The sequence below is a fragment of the Macaca mulatta genome, chromosome 14, assembly GCF_049350105.2.
Source record: "Macaca mulatta isolate MMU2019108-1 chromosome 14, T2T-MMU8v2.0, whole genome shotgun sequence".
In the NCBI taxonomy this organism is placed as follows: Eukaryota; Metazoa; Chordata; class Mammalia; order Primates; family Cercopithecidae; genus Macaca; species Macaca mulatta.
In genome coordinates, this window is record NC_133419.1 from 77,570,383 (window position 1) to 77,590,654 (window position 20,272).

General features: G+C 54.6%; 1 protein-coding gene across 13 annotated transcripts in view; it reads left to right on the forward strand.

Moving 5' to 3' along the window:
• The window catches only part of MYO7A (myosin VIIA), an 85,923-nt gene that overhangs the window by 27,486 nt on the left and 38,165 nt on the right, over positions 1 to 20,272 (forward strand). For all 13 annotated transcript variants that reach the window (XR_003722704.2, XR_013404196.1, XM_077963951.1 and 10 more), the window contains 14 exons: positions 365 to 549; positions 1,115 to 1,236; positions 1,317 to 1,459; positions 1,713 to 1,826; positions 2,720 to 2,873; positions 3,885 to 3,961; positions 4,602 to 4,721; positions 5,412 to 5,554; positions 6,560 to 6,770; positions 7,293 to 7,428; positions 10,481 to 10,587; positions 15,579 to 15,716; positions 17,588 to 17,746; positions 18,202 to 18,294. Coding sequence is in view for 11 of the 13 variants with exons in the window: in XM_077963951.1 (XP_077820077.1) it covers positions 365 to 549; positions 1,115 to 1,236; positions 1,317 to 1,459; positions 1,713 to 1,826; positions 2,720 to 2,873; positions 3,885 to 3,961; positions 4,602 to 4,721; positions 5,412 to 5,554; positions 6,560 to 6,770; positions 7,293 to 7,428; positions 10,481 to 10,587; positions 15,579 to 15,716; positions 17,588 to 17,746; positions 18,202 to 18,294 (1,902 nt within the window). In the remaining 2 variants the exon portion in view is untranslated. The remainder of the gene's footprint in view (positions 1 to 364; positions 550 to 1,114; positions 1,237 to 1,316; positions 1,460 to 1,712; positions 1,827 to 2,719; positions 2,874 to 3,884; positions 3,962 to 4,601; positions 4,722 to 5,411; positions 5,555 to 6,559; positions 6,771 to 7,292; positions 7,429 to 10,480; positions 10,588 to 15,578; positions 15,717 to 17,587; positions 17,747 to 18,201; positions 18,295 to 20,272) is intronic.

Consider the following 20,272-nt stretch of genomic DNA (forward strand, 5'->3'; position numbering starts at 1 on the left):
GAAGGCCATGGTAGGAGTCAGCATTTGCAGAGTACCTACTGTGTGCCATGAATTTTAAAAGATACCACCTCCTCTAATCTTCACAAGCAGTTATACTCATTTTTACAGATAAAGAGAAGGAAATCTAGGCGTAGAGACACCACCTACCTCTTCATCAAATGTCACTGAACACTAACTCTGAGCCAGACCCAGTGCTGGATGGATGGCCCTGCCCCAGCTCCTAAGGAGGCCCAATTCTGGCTCCAGGTCCACCCACACGACTCCAAAGCCAGGACTCTTCCCTCCAGAGCAGAGCCCAAAAGCTTTCTAGAGTCAGAGTCTCCCACACAGAGTCAGTGAGCTCCCCATCTCTTGCTGCCCACAGACGTATACGGGCTCCATCCTGGTGGCCGTGAACCCCTACCAGCTGCTCTCCATCTACTCACCAGAGCACATCCGCCAGTATACCAACAAGAAGATTGGGGAGATGCCCCCCCACATCTTTGCCATTGCTGACAACTGCTACTTCAACATGAAACGCAATAGCCGTGACCAGTGCTGCATCATCAGGTGGGCGGCCCAGCACCTGTGTGGAGCTCCAGGCTTAGGACCTAGAGCTCCAGCTGTGGGTTCCTGCTGATACCTCTAGGGATTGCCCGTGCTATCGGAAGTGCCATCAAGCTCCTCAGGAACCAGACCTATGTACTCTGTGCTGTGTAACAATGTAGAAAATCACCTCCCCTTTCTCAGGTATTATATCTCTAAGCTACCAAAGCTCATGTTAGCTTTTGAGGCCAGCCTTGTTTACTGCTGGCTCCTGTTAAGTTGTGGTCAGTTGACATCTCAGGCTCCTATTTTCTTTTGGACAGAGGGTAAAAGAGCATTGACTGCACATCTAATATGCGTTGTTCTCTATGGCAAGTACAGATGCAGGGGTGTTTGTGTCTGAATGAAGGTGAAGGAGAATGCGGTAGAGCACTGGGCCCTTGAGCCCTGCCCCAGCCCTGGAGGGTCCATATTGTCAGCCGGTATTACAGATGGGGGAGCTGGTGGATGGTGCAGCCTGGGCTGAGTTCCAGTTGGGTGGGGAGTCCCTGTAGGTTGTGACAGGTCCTGCCACTCCCTTCCTCTGCAGTGGGGAATCTGGGGCTGGGAAGACGGAGAGCACAAAGCTGATCCTGCAGTTCCTGGCAGCCATCAGTGGACAACACTCATGGATTGAGCAGCAGGTCTTGGAGGCCACCCCCATTCTGGAAGGTAGGGCCAGGGTTCCGAGGGTGGGACCAGGCAGTGGAGCGAGAGAGGGCTTTGCCAGTGACACCCTACTCACTCCACAGCATTCGGGAATGCCAAGACCATCCGCAACGATAACTCAAGCCGTTTCGGAAAGTACATCGACATCCACTTCAACAAGCGGGGCGCCATCGAGGGCGCCAAGATTGAGCAGTACCTGCTGGAGAAGTCGCGCGTCTGTCGCCAGGTGGGCCTGAGCCCCAGGGATGCAGGAATAGACCCAGGTCCCTGGCCTCAGGGGTCTGTGTGGCCCTGATGCTCCCCTACCTGCCCGTATTGCTGCCTGCTTGCCTCTGTGCTGGAAACCCCACCATGAAACCCACCGATGGGCTTCTCCACAAGCCGTTTGTTAAAATAGTAGACCATCATCCCAGGCTAGATCCTGATGGCCTCCTCCAGCCCGCCTCCCCTGGCCCCCAACACTGTGCCCACATTTTCAGGCCCCAGATGAAAGGAACTACCACGTGTTCTACTGCATGCTGGAGGGCATGAGTGAAGATCAGAAGAAGAAGCTGGGCTTGGGCCAGGCCTCTGACTACAACTACTTGGCCATGGTGAGGCGCAGGCGGGCACCTGGCTAGGGGGGCATCCACCCTAGGATTGCAGGGAGCTGGCTGCTGCAGACTCAGCCTTGAGGTCTCACTGGTCACAGGGCTCAGGTGCCAGCTTCTTGCTGGCTTGTCTGGACACCAAGGAGAAGTGGGCCCCTGGCCATTGCTGCCACCAAGCAAAGGGTGGGGGACCTTGGGGCATGCACATGGCAGGCTGACTTGGGGAGCACCACTCCTTTAGCCTTGGGGAGAGCCCATGTCTGGTTGCCTGGGCTGGGCTGGGGTGGGCCAGGCCACATGGACGTACATGTGGGCTACGGCACCTGAAGCATATGCGTGTATGTGCATGTGTGTGTTGTAGGTGTGATAGGTGACCCTGGACACTTCCTGTAGCTGGCTGGTGCACACGTGCACGCACACACACACATCTTGTAGACACATAGAAAATGCGGTGTGCCCCCATCGATGCCCTGCTTGTATGCAGTTACCTCTCTCCTCTGTCTCCACCAGGCAGTACCTGCCTAGGGGGTCAAATCCCTGATAGTGGGTATCCCTGGGGGGGGCTACAGGAGCCTAGTAGGGCCTAAGTGCTGTGACTGCCAGGTGGGCAACAGGGGCTGGCCTGGCATCAGTGACCTGCCTGCTCTTCTTCATGGGAAGAAGGGGCACCAGCACCCCCAGGTGTGGAGAATGAGTTCCTGGGGAGCCTGGGCTTTCCAGAGCCTCCGGACTTTCTGGAGGAGTTGTGGTGCTCACCGGGTGAGGTCAGCGCCCAGGGCCCCAGGCTGGCCTGGCCTGTCAGGCAGAAAGGGCCTTTTGGGCAGGCAGCCAGGCACTGCCCCTCTGGGGGTACACTGACATCCTCCTGCACCCCACTCTCCCACCCTGCCCACCAGGGTAACTGCATAACCTGTGAGGGCCGGGTGGACAGCCAGGAGTACGCCAACATCCGTTCCGCCATGAAGGTGCTCATGTTCACTGACACCGAGAACTGGGAGATCTCGAAGCTCCTGGCCGCCATCCTGCACCTGGGCAACCTGCAGTATGAGGGTGAGGCTGCGCTGCCCTTGCCCTGCCCCACCCCTGCGCCAAGGGCAGTGCAGTGCCTTGCTGCTCACACGGTATTGGTGGCTGTTTCTGTCCCAACACATGCCCTCTTTGGGATGGAAGCTGGGAAGAATTCGCCTGTGGGTAGATTTGAACAGGTCTGCTAGCTTGAAATCAGCGTTGGGTGTAGTGTCGCTGTGCTGACAGTCCACCATGGAGAGGTACAGTTAAAGTATATTGGGAGTTGTCTATGGACCCTTTAAGACTCACTTCAAAGTTGGTTTCTTCTTTAAAGTCAGATGTCTTAGAGAGAGGGTTTATCTTTGAACTAATCAGTGTAAGGTGTGAGTGACTGGATAGCCATCTTTGGAAAGGGAGAAGGCTAGGGAAGGGAACATGTTCACTCATCTAACATTCTTGGACACCCACTGCGTGCCAGGCTGGGAGGTGGTCCCCTGAGGCAGAGAGGTCCCACTCTGCTCTTGCCTCTGGTTCCCAGCATGGTCCCCAGGCAGAGTAGGAGCCCCAGGAAATGTGTCCAGGGAATGAATAATCCCAGCACTAAGGAGATCACAGTCTAGTCATCTTGAAAGACTAAGAGACACAGGGAAATGTAAGCTGACAGAAGGAAGAGCTTGTGCAAAGGCCCTGAGAACAGAGCACATGTTGGGACGGGCAATCCAAAGTTTGTCTAACAGGAGCCAGGGTTACTGCCAAGAGCCCTGGGAGTAGGGAGAGAGCTGCAACAACCAGTGTCTGTTCCTTGAATGCCAGGCATGGTGCCATGTACGGGGCATACATGGTCCCTACCCTCATGGTGCCTGCAGTCTCATGGTGAGAACATTAATCAAATACACCTTGACCCGGGGAAGCATTTAGTCACAGTGCTGATGCCCTCCCTAGACAGGGCAGGACCCCGGCAGCAGGAGTGACAGCCTAGTCCTCTTAGGACAGTCCCCTTGCCCCTGTTGCCCACACTCCCTCCCCTGATGCTGTGCCCCTTACTGCTAACAGCCCGCACATTTGAAAATCTGGATGCCTGTGAGGTCCTCTTCTCGCCGTCGCTGGCCACAGCTGCATCCCTGCTTGAGGTCAGTGCCCAGCCTTTCTCCCCTCCACGACTTCTGTCTGTCTGAAGGGTTGAGTTCAAGCTCATTGGGGGCTGGGATGTGGGAACCACATTGCTGGGACCCTCTGGTTTGGAGAGTTCTGTTCAATATGGAGAAGCAACTGTATGCAGGTCCTGTGCTAGGCACAGGTCCTGGAGGAGCTGCCCTGGGGATGATGGGGCAGGTGGGGGCCCTGTGATGCCCTGGGCTATGTGATCCTGGGTGAGTCATCCCTGCCTTCTGGGCCTCAATCTCCACATCTGGGCAAAGGGCACTGGTGTCCATGGATCAAATGCATTGAGTCTGTCTGTCTTTTAGCAAACACTTACTAGGGTTGGAAAACGGGGATGAATAAAGCCAGAGTTAGGAATGGTCCTAGAAAGGACAGGTGACATGCTGGAGGGAGTTAAGCGGGGCTGTCAAGGAGACAGAAGTTCCTTCCAGGCAACACCAGGGCAGGTTTCCATGGCTGGGGAGAATTTGGCCGTGGGCCCTGGGGCTGGCGTGCTTAGTGGAGGCAGTGGTTTGGGCCAGGCCAGTGCTGGAAAGTGGAGGGGTCTGGTTGTGGGTGGAGGGAAGGGGCAGGCTGGATGGTGAGCACCAGGGGTGTTGCCTGCACCAGGTGAATCCCCCAGACCTGATGAGCTGCCTGACCAGCCGCACCCTCATCACCCGTGGGGAGACGGTGTCCACCCCACTGAGCAGGGAGCAGGCACTGGACGTACGCGACGCCTTTGTCAAGGTGGGCCGGAAGAAAGGGGCCGCTTGCTCGCCCTAACTCTCGGGAAGTTGGGCTGTTGATGGGCAGGTGCCAAGGAGTCCTGGGAGGCGGATAGACGTCTGGGTCGCCACCCCTGCCTGCCCCGGGGCCACAGTCGACCTTCCTCGAGTCCCAGGTGCCTGTGCTCCTCTGGTACCTTCCTAGCTCTGGCCACCCCAGGCCCTTGGCTTTTGGCCTGCTTTGATCAGCCATGCTGTTCCCAGCCCCGGGTTACTCTCTTTGGTCTTTCTGTAGAAGACACAGAAGAGCGGGGCTGGATCGGGTCCTGTTTCTACAGCCACACGTTTGCCATTCATGGAGCCTTCACCCACCACACCAGGCCCTGGGCTGTGTTCGGGGACCTCAGAGATAAACAGGGTTGGATAGAGAGATGAGAGCCCCAAGGAGGGCTCCTTCCCCGGCTGCAGGGTCAGGGAAGGCTTCTCAGAGAGGAGCTGTTATCTCAGCAGAGTCTTGAAGAATGTGTAGGAACTGTTCAAGCAGGAGAAGGGGGCTCCAGGCAGAGGGAACAGCTTAAGTAAAGGGTTGGGGGTTCCACATATCACTTTGTTCCACGCAAGGGCTGGAGCGAGGCCACGAAGGGTCCACGAGCCTGGCCTGTCCCCCAGGGAAGGGTGTGGCTGGTGCCAGTGGCTGATCGCTGCCTTTCAGGGGATCTACGGGCGGCTGTTCGTGTGGATTGTGGACAAGATCAACGCTGCAATTTACAAGCCTCCCTCCCAGGATGTGAAGAACTCTCGCAGGTCCATCGGCCTCCTGGACATCTTTGGGTTCGAGAACTTTGCTGTGAACAGGTACCGCATGGGGCTCTGCTCATGGGAATTTCCTTCCCCAATATGGACATAAGAAATAATCATGTCCCTCTCTTGTGAAGCACATTTAGTTGCCTCCTGATACACTCTGCCAGGCTGTTCCACCATCACGGTGGACCCTCTCCCCTTCTTTCTCATCCCCTTGTGTCCCTCACCTCCCCAAGGTCAGCTGAGCCTGGCTGGGGTTGCGAGGAGGCTGTACACATCCTGAACACTTGGGGAGGCAACCTCTGGTCTCCAGGCCCCGCTGGCCACTGCTGATCTGCCCAGATCCATGCTGCAAGGTGTCTCAAAGCAGGGAGGCTGGGCCTGAGCCACACTTGTGTTGGGGTCTCAGCCACCCTTGGGATTCTCTGCCTTTTAGGGGCTATGTGAGGGGCTGATGGGTGTGTCATGTACAGGTGGGTCCTGGAGCCCCACTTCCTGCTGGGAAGTCAGGACCTGGCAAGTCATGTCAGTTCCTGTGCTGTTTGGATGTCTCAAAGCCCTCCTCCAGCACCAAAACACCACACTCAACACACAGGGCTGTGTCCGTGGCTCGGCCCTGTCTGCAGCCGGGGCTGTTTCCCAAGCCTTGTCAGCCCCCTTCCCACCTCCCAAGGCCACTTTCAATATCCCTGTACGGCCCACCAGCCAGCGTCTGGGCTTTTTCTCTCCCAGGCAATCTGCCTGGGGTTTGGGTGCCCACATGCCAATCCCCAGCCCTCCCCAGGGCTTGATCATGCAAGAGAAAGGGTCCTGAAAAGCCTTAACTCTCCTTCTGGCTCACGGAGTGACCCTGGACAAGTCCTTTGCCCTTGCTGGGCCTCCATGTCCTCCTCTGCACCTGGAGGGAGGTGGACTTGATAAACCCCCTTGCCTCAGAGTTTGGAGTCCACAATGGGAGCAGCTTGCTAAAGGCCACGCTGTAGGTGGAGGCAGAGCCAGGCCCTGAACTGCAGGGTGGGGCCTGAACAACACCCTTACCCCATCCCTGTGCCCCTGTAGCTTCGAGCAGCTCTGCATCAACTTTGCCAATGAGCACCTGCAGCAGTTCTTTGTGAGACACGTGTTCAAGCTGGAGCAGGAGGAGTATGACCTGGAGAGCATCGACTGGCTGCACATCGAGTTCACCGACAACCAGGACGCCCTGGACATGATCGCCAACAAGCCCATGAATATCATCTCCCTCATCGATGAGGAGAGCAAGTTCCCCAAGGTGGGCCGGTCCTGCCGCCACCTCCCGGGGTCTTGGGCATGCACAGCTTCCTTCCCTGCTCTGAGCCACAGCTTTCCTCATCTGCAAAATAGGACTAATGATACCCACCCCTCAAGGTGGCTCTGGGGCCAATTCAAGTACAGTCATCTGCCATTTGGGAATCACCTACAGTCCACGGGGTCCTGGGCCAGGCCATGAAGATCCAAGCACGCAGTTGGCACAGAATGGGTGCTCAGGACACAGCATATATCTCAGAGCTGGGGAGGGGGAGATGGGATTGCACCCATGATTTTAGTCTTGGGAAATCAATTGTCTAAACTGGAATGCACTTTCAAAGTTGCGTAGTTCCAATTCATCCACTTAAGAGTTGGGGAAATGGGGGCCCAGAGAGCTCCTATGTGAGGTAGAAATAAAGGGAGGGGAAGCTCCTGAAGAAGAGACAGGGTACAAAGACATGGGCAGGGAGGGGAGTGGGGCCCATGGAGGAGAGGGTGGACTCACAGTTGCCCCTCCACTCCCCAGGGCACGGACACCACCATGTTACACAAGCTGAACTCCCAGCACAAGCTCAATGCGAACTACATTCCCCCCAAGAACAACCACGAGACCCAGTTTGGCATCAACCATTTTGCAGGTGTCGTCTACTATGAAACCCAAGGTACAGAGGGCTGCCAGCTGTCTGTCGCTCCCTGCCTGTAGCCCTGCCTTCCCCTTCTCCAGCCCAGGAATAAGATATCCGGAATTTTAAAGATTTTTAAAATTTGTGATTATATATATATATATACACACACACACTTGACTAAAATGGCCAAGTGTTGGATTCAGTGGCATTAAGTACTTCACAGTGCTGCACATCCAGTACTGCTAATTCCAGGGCTTTCTTGCCGCCCCAAACAGAGCCTCTGCATGCATGGAGCGATATCTCCTTTCCCAACCCCTAGTCCCCTGTAACCTGTGTTCTACTTCTGTCTGTGAGTTTGACTATTCTAGGTACCGCATATAAGTGGAATCATATGATATGGCTGTACATCATTTAATGTCATTTATGAGAATGTGTCGTTAGGCAATTTGGTCATTGTCAATCATCGTAGAGTATAGTTACACACCTAAATGGTCCAGCCTACTACACAGCCAGATTATCTGGTATGGCCTATTGCCCTCAGGCTACAGACCTGTACAGCATGTTCTTGTACTAAATACTGTAGGCAGTTTTGACAGAATGGTAAGTATTTGTGCATTTAAACATAGAAAAGGTACAGTAAAAATACATCATTACCATCTTAGGCACCACTATTGTATCCGTAGTTGGCTGAAATGTCATTATGCGGTGAAGGCATGACTGTCCTTTTGTGTCTGGCTTGTTTCATTTAGCATAATGTCGTTAATTTTCAACCATGTTGTAGCATGTATCAATTGCCCTCATTTTCATGGCTGAATAGTATTTCATTGTGTGGATAAACATTTTGCTTATCCATTTATCTACAAATGGACATTTGGGGTTGTTTCTACCTTTTGACTTTTGTGAACAGTGCTGCTCTGAACACTAGTGTGCAAATATGTATTCAAGTCCCTGCTTTCAATTCTTTTGAATGGGCTCAATGCTTGTTTGTACATTTAGGGAAACTGAGGCTCAGAACAAGGTGGGGGCTTGACTGTCCTTACCTGATACAACATGGCCCATTAGGCTCAAAGTCAGGCCTAGAACCGGCCCAGTTACCCGCTAAGACTCTCAGCAACAAGACCAAGCATGAGCTTTGAAGACCATGCATCTTCTTTTCCCCTGAGGACATGCAACTGGGTTCATGTTAAAGCTGGAAGTTAAGAAGAGTGGTCAGAACATGGGTTTATCTCACTTGGAATTCTTACAGGGTTTATCAAAAGACTGCAGACTTCCCTTCCCACCCACCCTGGTATAAAGGGCCAACCTCAAATTGGCATCAGTTATGGGCTGTATCTACCCTGAGCCCTGCCATACAGCCTCAAGGGATCTTACTCATAGTCAAAGGCCAATTAACCCATAAATATCTATACCTACTATGTACCACAAAAAATTAAAAATTAATTTTTTTTTTTAAAAAGGCCAAAGACATTCAAACATGCTGTAACCCATCCGTTTCTTACTCCCTTGCTGAACTGGTCCAGAAGTCAGCAGTGTATCAGTGAGCCAGGGTGCAGTGGTAGAATCTGATGGCGGCTCAGGCTCCCTTAAAATACTGGACTGTGAGATTCAATCTTATTGTTGGAAGAAGGAAGCAGACATTAAGTTTGAAGGACTGTCGTGCAAACAAATTGGTCTTTCATTTGGAGTAATAGAGGATTGTATTTTTCCATTCAGTTCAACCAGTATGCTCTTAGCATCTATTATGTACCAGGCTTCATGATGTTGCTGAGGATACAAAAGTGATAATTGAGTAATCTCTATGCTGAGTTATAAAACCATAGAATGCTATGTCTGGAGGGAACATAAGGGTCATCTACCTTAATAGAATTGGAAACTGAAGCCCAGAAAGGGAAATGGCTTGCCTAAGGTTGTTAAACGAGACTAAATGACTGGAAAGAATTCTACCAGCATTTTCTAGTTCACAAAGAACCTATTCAGTACAGCATCTTATTTATGCTGTGGATTTATGAAGTGGGCGGTATTAGGTGTTCTGAAGAGAAGCAAGCTTGTGGGCAGTGTCCTTCCCACCCAACAGTTAAGGAACCTGGAGTCCCAGAATGGGGGTCTTTCTAGGATCACATAGTGAGTCTGTCAGAGCTTTAATGAGAACCCAATTACATCCCACTGCAAGGCCCACCCTCCATTCCTGTATGCACCCTGCAACTCCCCCCTCCCCAGGTGCCAGGCGGGCAGCCTAGCACTGGTTCTCTGTGCAGTCTGCCATTCATGGGCAGCCTTTGTCCTACTCTGTGCAGTGGCACTCCCCCTCAGTCATCTGCAGTCCCTGGACACCCTGTCTCTTGCCCCACTCTACCAACCCCCTCCCCATTAACCAGTTGCCGACTCCTTGGTCCCTGTGAGTGGCAGCCTTCTCTGGGGTCTGTGTGGTGCGGGAGAATCTCCCTAGGCTCCTGGGGGTCCTGGGTCCTGGGTCCTGGGTGCAGAGAATCTCCTTTGCACCGGCATCCTGGGTTCAAGTCTTAACTCTGCCCATGGCTTACTGGGTGATGTTAGACAACTCACTTAGCTTCTCTGAACATTGGTTTTCTCCCTTTGGGGGCAGAGGACGTAATCCCTACCTGTCCCACATAGAAGGATCTGTGAGGGGTCCTCGTAAAACATAACACACTGTCCAATCACAAGGTGGTTTTAATGAATTCCTTTAATATTAGCTTGTACCAGATCAGCACACATTCTCTCCCAGGTCACACACTTACTTAACAAGGCCTTTTGATGTCTTAGTTCAAAAGACTCATGGTGGCTTTGGGGTGATTGGTCAGGAAGGAGGCCTGCTTTCTCCTGGAGACTGAGACCCCCTGCCCTTCTTGAACAGGTCTGGAAGAGGGGAGCTGTGTTGTTGGGGAGATGGCCCCTCACTTTCTCTGTGATCTTGGGCAAGTCTCTGTCCCCTCCAGGCCTCAGGGTCCCCCACCATGAAACGGATATGGTGGAACTAGTGGATTTTGACGTTCCTTCTGGCTCAGATGTTGTGGGTTTGGGGAGGTCCTCCCAGAGCTGGTGAGATGTGACTGTTGTTTGCTGCTCGCAGGCTTCCTGGAGAAGAACCGAGACACCCTGCATGGGGACATTATCCAACTGGTCCACTCCTCCAGGAACAAGTTCATCAAGCAGATATTCCAGGCCGACGTTGCCATGGTAAGCTGGGCGTGGTTTCCGTTGTTCGGGAAGGGCCCCCACAGGCCAGGCCTGGGTCTGAGGCCTGCCCTTGTCCAATAGCTTCATCTGAGCCCCCCTGGCCACATAATGGGTATGGAGCTTTGCTGTGGCTCCAGGAGGGGCCTGGAGGAGCCTCAAAGCTGTTCCCATCTGGTCCTCTTATTGTACTAATTGGGAGATGTGGCTGGGGTGCAAGGCCCAGAGAAGAGTCACCTGAGAGGTCACAGAGCAGAACTGGTCAGGGCTCGGTTTACTGTGGGGGTCCACCCCCTGGAACCCAGCTGCTAAAGGGAGCACAGGCAGAAAGAGCACGTCCAGCCTGAAGGATGTGGGGTGGGTGTGGATACTCAGAGAAGCTGGCAAAGAAGTCATGTCTGCAGATCCCATCAGACAGTGGGAGAACTGCCCCCTCCGCCTTTCCTTAGGCCCTAGGGTGAGGGTCTAATAGATTTTCTCCTGCAGGGTTGCATGCGTTTTTATTTCATATTTTCCTCCTGTCCTATGGTTACCTGGAGGGTGCATGGAAGGCCTCACGGGGAAGACAGCCCCCGCCCCCTCCATGCCTGTCCAGGTGCCTGGTGGTCCCCTGCCCTCAGGACCATCAAGACATCACAGAGCTTCCAGGACCCCAGCCCTCTCCCTGAGGGTCCCCCTCTCTCCGTGGTGGATTTTGAGTGGTTTTGTGACCCACCACGTTCTCCTTGCCCCTCCTCTCCCCATCTCACTCTGCACCGTGGTTCCTGTTGTAGTTTCTCTGTGGTTATTCATCGGGCACTCTGCGCCACTCAGCAGCTGCTGTGAAGGTAAAAGACCCCAGCGGCCTGGTGGGGCTTGGTCCCGAGCCCCCACGGTGCTGAGGCTCGGGGAAAGGGTTGGGCTTTTTCTCCTTTTTTTGGAGTGTGTTTTTGTGTGGAGTGGTTTGTGGAGTGATTTTTGTGTTTGGTTTTTGAGTTGTGTGTGCTGTAGGCATTTCTTTCTTCAAGGAGGAAACTGAGTCCTAGAAAAGGGGCAAGTCTTGCCTAGGGTCCTCTGGGAACCAGGGACAGAGCAGGGACTCGAACACAGGTCTCCTAAGGCCCCTTGGAGGCATCAATCCCTGGTCCTTCCACCAGGCCCTAGTGGGCGCCTACAGCCATGCCTTGGTCGGATGCTCAGATAACCTTGCAAGGCAGGAGGGACAGGTGGCATTTTCTGCATTTTGCAGATGAGAGACTGAGGCTGAGAGAGGGGATATGACTCATTCCAGGTCACAGCATTCTGATGGGGAGCTGGGACTAGGAGACACCATTCCCCGGACCTCCTTAGGCCTGAAACAGCAGCCCTGCTGTGTCCTGAGCTCTGGTTCAGGCTGTGGCTCCCATGGTGCTCTAGATCCCAAAGGTGCTGGGTACCCCTTAGCAACAGCATAGTGCTGTCAACCCCTTTGCCTCTTTTTCTCTCCTTAGACCTTCATTTCCTCTCTGCCAAATACTGACATCCTTCCACTTTGGCCTGGTGCTGAGTCCCTCTTCCTTCCTGCCTGCCTGGCAGAGTTCTGAAACACCACAGCACTTGCTGGTCAAGGGCCAAGTCCAGCTGTGATGAAGACAGTTCTTCCAGGACATTGATTACCCCCTGATTAATGCCAAAGCCCAGTCATATATCCTGGGGCCCCAAGCCCAAGAGACGCCTGTTCACTCTATGCAGGTGGCCTCCTGCCTGAGAATTCCCAGCCCCTTTCACATCACGCTCTGGGGTCTTCCTCTCAGGTCCTTTCTGGGGAGGCTTTGGACTTTTCACTTCCACCTTTACCCCATCCCTATCTGCAGATTGTCACAGAAAACAGCAAATACCAGGAAGGACAGCCTTTCCCCTCAATGAAATAAAACCAAATCAGAAACCCAGTTGACTACCTATTGAGTGCCTACTATATGCCAGGCATTGTCATGGGTCTTGGGGACGTAGCAGTGAACAAAACAGAAAAGGTCTCTGTCCTTATGGAACTTAAGTTCCAGCAGAAGAGGGGATAGTTGGAAAGCCAAGGCCAGGTGCAGTGGCTCACAACTGTAATTCCAGCACTTTGGTAGGCCGAGGTGGGCAGATTGCTTGAGCTCAGGAGTTCGAGACCAGCCTCGGCGAAATGGCAAAATCCTGTCTCTACAAAAAACATAAAATTAGCTAGGCACAGTGGCACACACTTGTAGTCCCAGCTACTCAGGAGGCTGAGGCAAGAGGCTTGAGCCTGGGAGGTCGAGGCTGCAGTGAGCCAAGATCGTGCCACTGTACTCCAGCCTGGGCGTCAGAGTGAGACCTTGTCTCAAAAATAATAGTAAATAGAAAGCCAATAAATAAGTAAAAGCTACAGTGTATCAGATGGTGAGATGCGGCATAGGGAAACATTAAGAAGGGAGGAATAAGGCGGTGGGGCTCTGTGATTTTCAATGGGGAGTTAGGAAAGGCCTGCCTGAGAAGCTGAGCAGGAGGTGAGGAAGAATGTGCCCAGCCACATTCCGGAGGAAGAGCTTTGCAGGGAGAGGGGACAGCAGGCACAGATGCCCTGAGGTGCTTTGCAAGCCTATGCCTGCAGCCCAGGTGCATCCCAGGCAGGGCGAGGAGGCTGGAGGGGTAGGAACAGGTGTTGTAAAGACCAGAGGCCCCTGGAACTAGCTCCTTTGGGGGCACTGTGGGTCCCTACAAGGACCTGTGCCTTCATGCGAGTGAATCAAGTTGCCAGTGGAGGGTTCTGGGTGGGGAAAGGACATGGTTTTGTTTTAGCAGCCTCACTTGGGCTGCTGTGTTGAGAGTGGAAGAGTCCCAGGCACTCGAAGCCCCAGCACCCAGAAGAGTCTCTGTCTGAAGGGCCTGTGCTGTAGGGTGGCCGTGCTGGTGAGGCAGGTGTGGCTCTTGGCTCTGCCACTCTTTCCTCTTCTCTAACTCCCCAGTTCCAGGGGAGGGTGGCCTGGAGTGTGGGGGATGGAAGCAAAGAGACTAGTTGGGGGGTTGCTGCAGGAATTTGAGAGCGACGCTGGTGGCTGGGACCAGGCTGACGGTGAAGGAAGTGGTAAGGTGTCAGGTTCTGGAGATATTTTGAAAGTAGAGCCTGTAAGATTTGCTAATATATTGAATGTGACAGAAGAGGCACTGTGGACAGTTGTTAGATGTTTGGCTGGAGCAACGGGAAGGTGGACAGTTTCTGTGAACCCATGGATGTCACTAGGAACCAGTTCAACAGCACTTCAGTAGATCAAAGTGTTGACTGTTACTTGTGTCAGGTAGGTCCTGGCCACGCAGCAATATAGAGGCAGACCCGTCCTGTCCTCATGGGGCTCTGAGCCCAGCTGGGAGGACGGGCAGAAAGCAGTAGTTTTATTGTGATGACCAAGACCAAAGAAGGGCATGCATGTGCGTGTGTGTGCACGTGGTGGTACGCGTGAGCTCCTTGTGTGTGTGTGTGTGTGTGTGCATGCTGAGGGGTGTGTGTGTTGTGTGTGTGCATGCGTATGTGTGTACTCATGTCAGGGGCCCTAACGCAGGCTGGGTACAGCCCAACTTGAATAGCTCCCCTCCAGTGACTGGGGTCACCCAGTGCTGCTGCTGGATCAAGTTGAGGACAATCCCGGGAGCCACAGATCTGACCACCACCCTACCACATTGCAAATACTCCGCAGCTTCCCTGGGCAAAATCCTAGAATATATTCCAAATACAACGCAATTGGAAAGCATTGCAGATTTCAGAATTGCAGGCACTGGCTCTTTCTCAGAAGGCCTCATCACAGTCTGGTGGCATATTTCCTAAATTGAGTATGAGCATAACACCTTTGTCCCCCCAAATACCTTACATATCTACATCTGCACCCCTGATTTTTGATGATACAGGATATCAGATGAAATAGTGACTCTAAAGATATTAAATCTTATAATATTAACCAAATGACGTTTAATAAAATAAAATATGAAATTCTCAACCAAATGAAAATTGCCAGGAAGACACTCATCAAGATGCTTTGGAAGAGAACCTGAGCTCTGTGTCCAGTTCCCATCAGTCCTGCCGTTTGGCTTCCTGTTTGTTTGTGGCTCAGGGCTTTACCTCATTCCACAGTATTCTCAGAGGGGACCCCAGTAGGGCAGGGAGGTGCATGGTGCTCGCTGGCTGCCAGGATCACCCAGGTAGTGGCTGGTGGAGCACAGAACCCCTGGCCGCGTCGGTGCCACAGTGCGGGGATGAGGGGGAAGTTGCTTGTGTGCCTTCTTAGGAGGATTAGCCAGGCCTGCCCCGCCCCTAGCCTGCTGCTGCCAGCTAAGCCTGGGAGGGGAGAGGTCACCAGCAGCTCCCGCCCCTCCTCCTCGCACTTGCCCACAGGTTCCCAGAAGGCGGCACCACCTTTCCAGGTTGCTGTTTACTGAAATATGCCCTGACCTCTGACCTTCATCACAGCCTGGTCAGATGGATAGATGGCATCACCTCCACTTAGGAGACTGAGGTTCTGCAACATTTAGTGACCTGCCTAAGGCCACACAGCTAGGAAGTGGTGGGCCAGGGCTTGAATCTAGGTTTGTCTAACCCCTGTCTCTAGAGACGACCTCAGGGTCCTGAGGTGACCAAGTCCGATTACTCTTTTATGCAGGGAAGGGAGGATGAGACTCAGAGAGGGGCTGCCCCTTGCTCAGAGTCATCCAGCGCACCAGGGGCAGGGGCAGGGGCAGGGGCAGGCTCCCGACTCCCAGTGCGGAGATCTTCCTGTAGGGTTCACTTCCCCCTGGCCCAGAGCTGGTACCTTTGGAAGTCCTGGGAAGCTTCCTGGAGGGGTATCTGGGGTCCAGGCTCCAGCTCAGACGGTGAGGAGAGGCAGTTTGCAGGAAAACTTCGAATACCGCCCTGTCCCTCAAACCCTGACCCACTGACCTCCCCTCACGCTTCCTACTGGGCGGCTCCTGGGACACTGGATAGGGGCAGGCACAGCCCCTCCCATCTCTGCCGTCCGTCCCCCCAGGGCGCCGAGACCAGGAAGCGCTCGCCCACACTCAGCAGCCAGTTCAAGCGGTCGCTGGAGCTGCTGATGCGCACGCTGGGTGCCTGCCAGCCCTTCTTTGTGCGATGCATCAAGCCCAATGAGTTCAAGAAGCCCATGGTGAGCAGCCCTGGCCTGGGGTTGGCGGGTGGCAGCTAGGGTGATGTGGAGGAGCTCTGTCAAGAATAAGGTAGGGTGGGAGTGAAGGATGTGAGACTTTGTCCCTTTAGGGAATTGGGGGCACCCTGGGAGCTTACAAAACAAGGCCCCCTATTTACTGGAGGCAGCAGGTGCCTTGGAAAGAGCCTAGACTCTGCAGGGGGCTTGCGGCAGGTTCAGATCCTGCTTCTACCACTTACAAGTGGGCGACTGCAGACAAGGCAGTTTCTTCTCTTACGCCTCAGTTTCCTCATACATGGAAATGGGACTGACCATCCCTACCTCCTGAGACTATTCCATGCAATAATGCTTGCAGATGCCCGGCCCCAGCAAGTGCCCAGTGATTGGCAGCTGTGGTTCTTGCTAGGGATGCTTCTTTGAAAGTCCCCTTCTCCTTTGGCCCAGCTCAACCACCACCTTCTCCTGGAAGCCTCCCCCATGCCTCCATCTGGTTGGGATATTCTCATTCTTGACTTTTCTGAATAACATTTGTTGGGCCCTTTCCGTGTGCCCAGCATAGGCTGGATGGACAGGCCACAGCTTCCTTCAGCCTTCTCAAACAGCCCGTGAGAAAGAGACTGTGGCGGTCCCAGGTTAGAGATGTGGGACTGGGGGCTCAGGGAGGTTAAGGGGCTCAGGCTGGGGCCACCTCGCTGCGAGCCCTCTCCTTCCCCAGCACAGGCTCTGGGAGGGTTGTTTACCCAGAGGCCTGCAGGGAGGCGCAGGGGAAGCTGGGGCCTCGGGATCTGCGCAGGGAAGGAAGGCCGGGGAAAGTGGCCCGGAGAGAGAGGAAACAGGCTCCGGAAGCTGACAGGCTGCAAGACTGTCCCCTCCCGCCGCCTCCTGCCTGGAAAACATTCGCCGAAGTGGATGAGGCCTGACCCCTTTAGGACTCAGGTCTGCAGGGGCCTGAGGTTCGCAGAGGGCTCCAGTGAGCTCTCCCTGTAATGCAGGGGGTGTAGGGGACTGAGACCAGGGCAGTCAGGCACAGTCTCCCTGGCTCTGAAGTGGGACCCTTCCCTCAGGCCAGTCCTTAGCATTTGTGTACTGGGCCTTGGCAACGGCCTCCTCAAGGGTCTCCTGCCTCCCTCGCCTCCTGTCCTGCCTCCCCTGGACCCCAGTGACATTGTTCTCAAATGCAGACCTGGCCCAGTCTCTCCCTGCTCTAAACCTTCCCTGGCTTCCAGCATCCATAGATGAGGCCCTCACAGAGCCCCACAGCCTCACAGCCCAGCACCTGCCTTGTACTCTTTCTCCCCAGCCCCTCCACCAACCAAACCCCAGGGCCCTTTGAAAAATGTGCTGCTTCCTCAAGGCAGCTAGAACGTTGTCTGAATAACCACAGATGTACGATAGCTGCAGTGTGAAAGGTCCTCCCTGGGGCTGTGCAGAGCACCCCTCACCTGCACAGCCATAACTTGGCCTGGACCAGCCTCTCTAGCTCCCCCAAGATTCCCAACAAAGTCCTGCGCTTTCAGGCTTCCACACCTTTGCACAGGCTTACCCCCTCCAGCCTTGGAATACTCTCTCTCCTGTCAGCGTTAGGGGGATAAAGACGCCTCCTCCATGAAGCTTGCCTGTTGGGTGTCCCAAGAGGAATTAATCTATGTCTTCTGTGTGCTTCCAAAGCACACAACTCCGCCACAACAGGCCTCACTTTATGCTATTTTGTGGATTTGAGCTGCAGATCCAGGTGCCTGTCCCAGCTTTGCTCCTCCCGTGCCATGTGGACTTGGCCTTTCTGAGCCTTTGTCTGGGTTGGTCAAGTGCATAGCAGGGCTGCCTCCCAGCAGGAGCCTTGGCCCTGATGCCCTTGTCTGTCTGCCCGGCAGCTGTTTGACCGGCACCTGTGTGTGCGCCAGCTGCGGTACTCAGGGATGATGGAGACCATCCGAATCCGCCGAGCTGGCTACCCCATCCGCTACAGCTTCGTGGAGTTCGTGGAGCGGTACCGCGTGCTGCTGCCGGGTGTGAAGCCAGCCTACAAGCAGGTACAGGGCTGAGTGCACAGAGGGCAGGAGAGGAGGGTCCCAGCTTTGGCTGGGCAAGGATCCCAATTTTCTTATCAGGACTGTGAGCGGGACTTGACATCTGCTCATCCTCTCAGGTACAGCATGGAAAATTGGGGGTCCGGTCTTGGAATGCATCAGTAGGCTTCAGTTGCCATGTTCACCTAGTGAGGACTTCACACATGGTGGTGTAAGGAACAAGACCAGGGCTGCCACGCGGGCCCTGGATGTCAGTTGTGAGAAAGGGTTTTGCAATCATACCATCCAGCTGAGCTAAGGAGAAAACGGGCTCAGAGAAGGCAGGACCCAGCTGAGGTCACACTTTGAGTCAGGGGCAGAGCTGGAGAAGAGCCTTGCCTCCCAGCCTCAGGGACACTCCGGGGGCCTTCCCACTGGAGACACTGCCCATTCCGTTGTGTCCCCCATCCCCACTCCAGGGTGACCTTCGCGGGACGTGCCAGCGCATGGCTGAGACTGTGCTGGGCACCCACGATGACTGGCAGATAGGCAAAACCAAGATCTTTCTGAAGGTGAGCACAGCTTCCCTGGGCTGCCCTGGGGCACTGTGAATTCCCATCATGTGGGCTGGGGTGCTCGGGAGAGGGAGGCAGTGCTGGGGCTTTGAGATCCTTCCTGCCGGGCTATGGTGTGGCTGGAGGAGCAGGTGGGATCTGGTCTCTCCGGTGGGGAAGGGTAAGTGGTGTTTGAGATCATCTACCACCTGGGAGCAGGGTCAGCGCACTGACCACAGGTTACAAAGCACATGCCAGGGGCGGGCTGGCTGTCAGGCCCACAGCAGGGAGGCGGGGGTGCTGCTTGCCTTGGGGCCTTTTCTGAGCCTCATTTTCCCATCTGTAAATTGGGGTGTCCCTGTGTGGGGTCTCTTGAGTGTATCTTTAGGTTCCTTCCTGTGGTTTCCTGCCTGGCAGGGTCCATCCCATGCTGGGGTCCGCAGCATTCCACCTGTCCATCACTCTGTAGGGAGCTCAGCTCCCATTGCTGCCTGGGCAGCTGGGGAGGGAAGCAGGAAGCAGGGCCTGTGGGAGTCACGGAGTCACAGCCTTGGAGAAATGGCTGGGAGCTGGCAGTGGCAGGGCAGCCACAGCAGGGACAGTGCGAGCTCCCAGCGCTGGGCTTCCCCATTTGCATTTCCGCTGTGCTAGATTTCTGGCTGTCCCGGATGACAGGGCTCCTTCCTCTGGTGTGGGGGGTGGGGCCTGCACACTCCAGGACAGCTGCAGGAGGGACAGGAACCAGCTCTGAACTGGAGGGAGCCTGTGGCCTCTTTTAAATCCTCTCCAGCCAAGGGGCTTCAGGCTAGGCCCTTTCTCTCCTTGCACCTGCATTTCCTCATTAGCAAGATGTGATGAATGTTCCCTGCCTGTGCCTCCCACAGTGGTCAGCCAGAAAGCATATTCCATGTGCCAGGCGCTGGGTGGGGGCTTTTCATCCATGAGCTAATTTAATCCTTGAAACAGTCCTGTGGAGAAGAAAATATACCCGTTTCACAGGCTCAGAGAGAAGTCAGTTGCCCGAAGCCAGGCAGCTAGGAAGCAGGCAGCAGGGCTTCCAGTCTGGGGGGGTCTGATGCCAAGCCCCTGTGTGGACAAAGTGGGGAAGGCAGGAATCACGATGGCATCTAATGCCAGGGAACTCGGAGGAGCGCCATCAGCCCCTGACTTACACTGCTAGGTTCTTCCAATATGGCCATGGTTTTGAGAGGCTAGATATGCTCATTCATCCATTCATTCATTCATTCAGAATGCCTTAGCTGAGCATCTCCTCTGTCAGGGCCCTGTGTGTCTGTGATTATCTGATGGATGTGGCTCCCTCATGAAACTCTACCCTCCCCAAGGGCAGGGGCCATGTCTCCCTGGTTCATTGTGGCAGCCCCTCCCCTCCCCAGCACCTAGCACAGTGCCGGCACATGGAGGCGTTCAATTCTTATGTATTAAGTGAACCAATGAAGTTTTGTCCAACTAGAGTGAGGGTTGGGGTCTTGGGTGAGGAGGAGAGAGGGCTGGAAAAGTTGGCAGACACCCTGGATCATGGGTGGCCTTGAGTGCCAGGGTGAGGAACCCAGGCTCGACCTGGGGAACCATGAGGTGTCACTGTAGGGTCACCATCCAGGTTGTGTTTAGGAGGGTCTCTCTGGCTGCTTGTGGAGGGCCGGAGAGGGAGCCAGGGAGGCCGTGAGACCTTTGGTTAGGAGGCTGCTGCCAAGATTCAGGAGAGGAATGGCGACAGCCCAGCCCAGGTGAGGGACTGATGTGACAGGGGCGTCTAGAAGCAGGGGGCTTGGGCAGATTGATGATAGGGAAGAAGCCGGTGTGTGTGCGTACTGGGCCTTCCGACCCCATCCAGAGAGACTAGGCACCTTCTGCTCCATTTGTCCTGCCTGGGCCTCTGGGAAACAGCCACAACCCCTCTCTGTCCTGGTGGCTGTGGGAGGCTGCCCCAGGAGCCAGAGCCAGCTGGGAGCTCATGGGACCCAACTGAGTTCTAGAC